Source organism: Telopea speciosissima, chromosome 5 (assembly GCF_018873765.1).
Source record: "Telopea speciosissima isolate NSW1024214 ecotype Mountain lineage chromosome 5, Tspe_v1, whole genome shotgun sequence".
NCBI lineage: Eukaryota > Viridiplantae > Streptophyta > Magnoliopsida > Proteales > Proteaceae > Telopea > Telopea speciosissima.
Window position 1 is genome coordinate 5,077,353 of NC_057920.1, and position 6,481 is coordinate 5,083,833.

The following is a 6,481-nucleotide window of genomic DNA, read 5'->3' on the forward strand; positions in this document are numbered from 1 at the left end:
GGCGCACCATAGGCATGTACAGAAGCAATACACGAGGGTATTTGATTGATTTTTTATTTTTTATTTTTTGGTAGAGGTATTTGATTGGATTAAGATTTGAAATTTGATAACTAATCCAAACCCTAACCTCTTTATCCACATCATTTGTCCATGTAACTATATTTAAAGTGGGTATGTAGAAACTATTTTTCCTAATAGTAAATTGCAAGAGAGGGATAAGGAATTTAAACTACCAATTAAGATTTTGTGGTTCTTGGATGGGAACTTTATCTAATCATCCCTTCCACTAATCGAAAAGAATGAAAAATCCTAAGCAAAACCACTTTCTCACAAATCCTAATCAAGTCTCTTTTTTAAACCAAAATAAATAATAATAATAATTTCGGAACACTTTTCAAGACTATAAAAGTTTTTTAAGAACCATTTGTTGCATACTCAAAGTTTTGCAGGTCTCACATAATCGTCAATACAAAATTTTAAAAACAAAGAACACAAGCAATGGACAAAGAATTTTCACGAAGTTCCACCTCTTTTACATAAGATATTCACAGACATCAAGAACTCTCAATCCTCAGAAGCGGATTGGATGATAAAAACTGCTGTGAGAATTCCAACCACTGCTGTAACCGCCAAGGCCAAAGTGGGCAATGGAGAAGTAAGCCCAAAGTTCTGCAACACCAAGACAAGACTTTCATAAAAATAATTTTTAATTTATTGGAAAAAAAAAAAAACAATGCAAATTGCAAGAATTAAGTAATAGTGGATATGAACATCCTCACAAATTATTTCATAGAAGAACCACATTCATGTTTCACGAATAATTCATCTGGATAAAAAGAAAACCTATACTAGAGCTTATTTATTCTGAAGATCTAATAAAAATTCAGAAAATTAAGTGAATTAGATGGTAATCATGTCATAGCATGCTCTACCCACCAGCACAGTTCATGCAACTTGGCTACTTTGACTCATGGAATCAAGTTCGATATTGGAATTCAAGAAATTTTTTTTTTTTTTTTGCCAGAACATGAGAATTTATTAAAAGAAGTCAGCATAAGGGAAACTCCGGATGAAGGGAAAATGTACAAGAAAGGGAGGAGGCTGAAACAGCCAAATCCATGAAATTGAAAAAATCTAGACACACAATCTCCAAGGCAATGGGCAGCTTTAACAACATCATGACTATCATGAACAAACTGAATGAAAGAAAAGCTACTGACAAAACAAAGGATGAACAGCAGAGTCTGATAAAAGGAAAAGGATTCTAGTGTTCTAATATAATCATTATCTGAAAACAACTTATCTAAACTGCATTTATTTGAAAGTGGAATCTTAAACCGGGGGAGGGGGGGGGGGGGGAAGTGAGTTTCATATCAGCCATACCTCCAGAAGTCCCTTTCCTGTTACTATTTCCACTGTTATAGCCACTGCGAATCCAATCATCGCAAATCGGCCAAGCCATACATCCAAACCACCACTGCCTTTTGTACCTTGTTCGCATCTTATGGAAATCGATGCCGCTTTACATGCCGGTTTAATTTGATTAAGAGTCCTCGAAACTACTGCAAGTAACCAAAAATAAAAAGAGAGAGAGAGAGCATCAACTTTTCACCTCACTGATTAGTAGATTAAAGTGTTGCAGAACGAAGATAGAACTGGGCAAGATTTAAGAACATTTGAGCAACCATGAAAATGACAGAAAACACTTAAGGTACTGCATGGGATTGTAGTCTCAACCCCCCCCCCTCCCCAACAAAAAACATTCCATTGTTACATACAGCACAGATGTATCAAAAAGAAAGCAGCTGTATGCATTGCATGTAAGAACAATTGCATTCAATCTCTAAGTATATCTATTCAGGCCGTAAACCAAACATGATTACTATTACTTGCAAGGACAACAACAGTGGTTGAGTTGAAATTTCATAAGTTAGTATATGGTAGGCCAACACAACAACTATAGTGGACTTAGTTGGTTATGATTTTTGGGGAAGAACTAACAAAAAATTTCTCAAAAGGAAGCAAAATAATTATATTGATCAAGGACAACAAATAAAAAGAAAATCAAACCAGGGATGATTATGAAAACTGAACCTATCCCAGCCAAGAGCATCAAAGCCAATAGAAGGGACAAAGGCAACGAATAAGGAGGGTGGAGAAGAGGGATGGGAGAAAATAACTCAAGAGGATTAATTGGAGACCAAGGGCAAAGAGAATGATATATGACATTAGGGTATAAGAGACCTGGCATCACAAACATTGGATAAACAAGATGGTGGTCAAGGTACACTTGTTTGGGGTCAATCCAACGGTCAAAACAATTTTGGCCATGTGAGACCTGAAGCACTGAACAGTGATTTTATGACTGTTATGTGCACGCAGGGGAAGACGAGAGAAAATAGGGAAATGGAATAAAATAATATAAAAATAGGAAAAGGATAAAAGCTTTACGGACCAAGCTTGGGGTCTTGGCTTATGAAGGAAGCGTACCTTAACTCAGTGTTTAATTTGATTCCAAAGTCCCTTCTCTATTCATTAGTTCAACTATATATAAGATTTACAATAATATTAGTAAGAGTAAACATCTAGTAGACCCCCTGAAGTTTGTTGACCTATCATGTAACCCCCCCCCCCCCCAAGAACTAAAACCTTACTTACGGGCCCATATAATGGATGGAATACTCGTTCCGTTATAGACCACAGTTAAGTGATGATGGCAGCATTTTATATTCCAAAAATACCCTTGTACATGTTTAATGAAAAATTACAAAGTGGAATTTACAGTTATATCCTTATATCATCTTTAACCTTAGAAATCAATCCCTGTACACCTGACCGTTGGCAAAGAAGACCGTTGGAGGAGTTGCAGGCGATGCGATGAAGCTCAATCTCTATTCAATAGCATCTGTCCATGTGAAATCTGGAGCTCTTCTATGTTAGCTTCATCCCCATGTGAAATCTGAAGCTCCTCTATGTTAGCTTCATCCCCATGTGAAATCTGAAGCTCCAACTTCTCTCTCCGATCACTGAAATTCCGGCAACAGAAGGATGGGAGAAAAGACTAACAACTTCTATTAAACAGGAGCACACTCCAGTCTTTGGTCCATGGTAACTAACGGGTTACAAGGAAGAGAAGAATAATGAAACAAAATCAAGACTTTCTCCACCATCACTATTTGAAAACAAAGAAAACGGTACCTTTGGTGGGAACAAAATGGTTTCAACAAATGAATTTGAACTAAACCTAGTAATTGGCGTATGAAAGAGATACAGACAGAGAAATAAGTAGCTGTTCTGTTTCGCATATGAAAGAGATACAGAGAGATAGGGTAATGTGAAGATGATTATTTGCCCAAATGAATGCTCTTGGCGAAGGTGTCATCTCCGGCGAGTAGCAGCGCCGCTGAGGTTCAAGCCTCCAACAAGTTGAAAGATCGGAGAAGATGAAGTGGGGGGGCGCTGAGCTCCAACTAGGGTTTAGGGATTGGTCTCGGTTCCCTGAATTTCAAAGTTCAAATTGAACGATGAGTCTAACGGATAAACCACTAATCGCTTGCTTACGAAACTGAATCCAAAACCCACTAGTTGGGTGTGAAGCTGTTTGATCAGATTTGAATCACTCTAGTCTAGTAACCCCTATCACTCCATTACGGCGTTTGCGAGAAGTAATCTTTCCAATCCGGCGATCTTCGAGCTGCGAAACCCAATGATCAACTCTGCTGCAGAGTCGGAGTTGGTCATCAGAGCAACCTTGAAGCTACTGGCGCAACCCATCTCCCCTTGCTGCCGATGACCATCTCTCTGCCCCCACCCCCTGCTGCCGGAGCAAGCCATCTTCCCACCCCCTCCCCCTCCCGGTAGTGCTGCTGCTTGAAGCTGCCCACTGGATTCCGAAGTAACCATTGTCATGACTTACTTCAACAATCTGAACCAATGAGATCCTTTGCCTCTTCATCGGACTGCAGTTTCCTTCAACAGAGACTAATTTCTGAAAACTATTCACCCCCCAAACAAAAATTTTGAAAATCTTCATCGATTCAGTCCCCCGCACGACAAAAACTAAAAAACGAACCAAAAACAAGAGATCTACACGACTACACCTCAAACCAACATGGTAAACAAGACAAACCTCCATTTCAGAACCCCCATACAAGCTGAGATCTTCAAGCCAGAAAACCAGATCATAGGAAAAAGATAAAAAAAACTCAGAAACTAATTCAACTGAACATTTCCCCTGCCAACATAGATCAGATCCTTCCCTCCTCTCTTTCTCTTCCCCTACCGGATCCCAATCCTCGTTAAATCCACTTGACGAATTTATAAAATACTAATATTCCTTACCATTAAAATTGATTCCATGTAGACAAAAAACTCGGCTCCAAACAATTTTTTCCTCCGCCTAAAGGGGTGTTTGACTATTTCGTTCTGTACCGTTCCGCTCTGGCGGAATTTGCAGAGAGCACTTCCAGTTCACCACAAAGAAGAACCAATACTAGCTGTGACTGTGACGACTGATTCCGAACAGAGAGAATTAGGTATGGCAAAGAGATGAAGAAGATGATGGTTGCAATGGTGAAAACGGTGCTATCCTTCTCTTTCAAACCTAGCAAAGGAAGAAGAAGAGGAAGAAGAGTAAAGAGGAAAGACGATGGATAAAAGGGTAATTTGGACTTTTACTTTTTTTATGGCTAGCTGACATCATCAATTGACCCGTTGACTGTAACGGAACGAGTACTCCGTCCGTTATATGGGTTCGTAAGTAAGGTTTTAGTTCCTGAGGGGGCTACAAGATAGGTCAACAAACTTCAGGGGGTCTACTAGATGTTTACTCTATTAGTAATCCATAACTACTCAACTCTCCCCAAACTTCACTCTAACTACCCTCACTTCTCTCCACTATGGTTAAGCTATTTGAACTTAGATAACTACTCCCACTCTTGCACGTAATAATGACTCACCATTACAGACCCAGATAACAATTATGCTGAGATTATAGAATTAGATTGTGGCTCCACTCCTATCATAATTCATAACAGCAAAAGATCTGCTTCTCCTTTCCCTTGTGTCAAGCCTCAGTCCAAATCCCTCAACTTGCCACCTTATTTTATTAAATATGCGCTGAGACAGTAGACAATGACCAATCTTTTGTGTTTTTTCCAACACATGACAATGGAAAATCAATTTCTCCATCAAATCTTCATTGAAATCCTCCATTAACCTAGTTTCCCAATATTTGTTGCCCCCTGGCTCATGTCAAGCCTTTGATGCATGATAGAAAAATAAAAAACTAATCTCAGTCCCTATCCTTGTTGCATCAAGAGCCAATATCATACACAATGACCATTGTCTAGCTACGGGCCAAGATAAGATCTACCTCTCCAGAGAAAAACTTAATTGAAACTTTCAAAACACCTCAAATACCTTAGTCACTCGATTTTAACTCATTCCTAACTCAATATTATGCTTGTGATGATACTTTTTTATTTAGCATTTTAGAAATACATTTTTGGGGTAGATTTGATTCCTTGGACGTGCCTTTTCTAGTTTTGCCAATTTTTCTCAACCTCTCTCAAAAGCTGCATTGTTCCATTCTGCAATCTGCCCAGAATACTCAGAACATGCTCGCATAGCCAGGTGATGCCAAAATACCAAACAATGGTATACTATTTTGCTTCAATTCAAGCAAAAAAAAATTGAAATTAATGAAGCACTACCTGAACTCCAAATCATATATTTCAGTTGCAAACAATTATTTTCCACCCAAAAAAAGAAGTTGGGGAGGGGGGGGGGGGGGAATTGCAACTTTTTCCGTCATCATAAGAAACCCATATGATAAATAATAAATGGTGGAGGAAGAAATTTCAGGAGTTCGATCTCATAACCTTTATGAGCTTCAGTCTGCATATTAGGAAGAATTATCCGATATGGCTACGTACTCTATCTTCTATCTCGAATATAAGTGACAAGAAAAGTGAAATTTTACTAAATTAAACATGAAATATCCCATTTTCTGTTCACTTGCTATTTGGATGCAATATGTGTGTGGGGTTCGCAATTCACTCACAAAGACTTCACTGAAGGCGGCAATAGCCACCACAAAATCAAGAAGATAAAAGAGTAGAATTGCAGCAACTGAAGGAAGATAGCGGTAAGCGTCGTTGGGAAACTTACGAAGGGGAGATCCCCGGGCGAAGGACGTGCCGGTTCGTGCAATATTGGCAAGCGGAAGCCGAGGAAGAACACCGGCATTTAATGGGTGAACGGCTCTTACATCTGCAATAGAAGAGGTAAGACGACATAGTCCTCAGAGAGAAAGAGAGAGAGGCACAGAGGTCTTGATTACCTCGAAGGGAGAGGCAGAGCGATGCCGAAACCTGAGCTTGAGCCATTGCTGGTATGGATAAGACAGAGGAGATGGTCGCCCTCGCCTCTCGACTCTCGACTCTCGACTCCTATCTATGCCCGTTCTTGGTTCTCAACT

The 6,481-nt window shown here is 39.4% G+C and overlaps 1 protein-coding gene across 2 annotated transcripts; it reads right to left on the bottom strand.

Moving 5' to 3' along the window:
* Positions 1–391: 391 nt before the first annotated feature.
* LOC122661937 (stress enhanced protein 1, chloroplastic) lies at positions 392–6,481 on the bottom strand. Of its 2 annotated transcripts, none has more exons than XM_043857456.1 (4): positions 6,344–6,481; positions 6,172–6,273; positions 1,384–1,559; positions 392–669 (listed from the first exon to the last, which is right to left on the bottom strand). In XM_043857456.1, the coding sequence occupies exons 1-4, from the start codon at positions 6,387–6,389 to the stop codon at positions 565–567; spliced, it is 429 nt and encodes a 142-aa protein (XP_043713391.1). In that variant the 5' UTR covers positions 6,390–6,481; the 3' UTR covers positions 392–564. The 2 variants fall into 2 exon arrangements, with proteins under 2 accessions (XP_043713391.1, XP_043713390.1); XM_043857455.1 differs by having other exon boundaries at positions 1,384–1,562.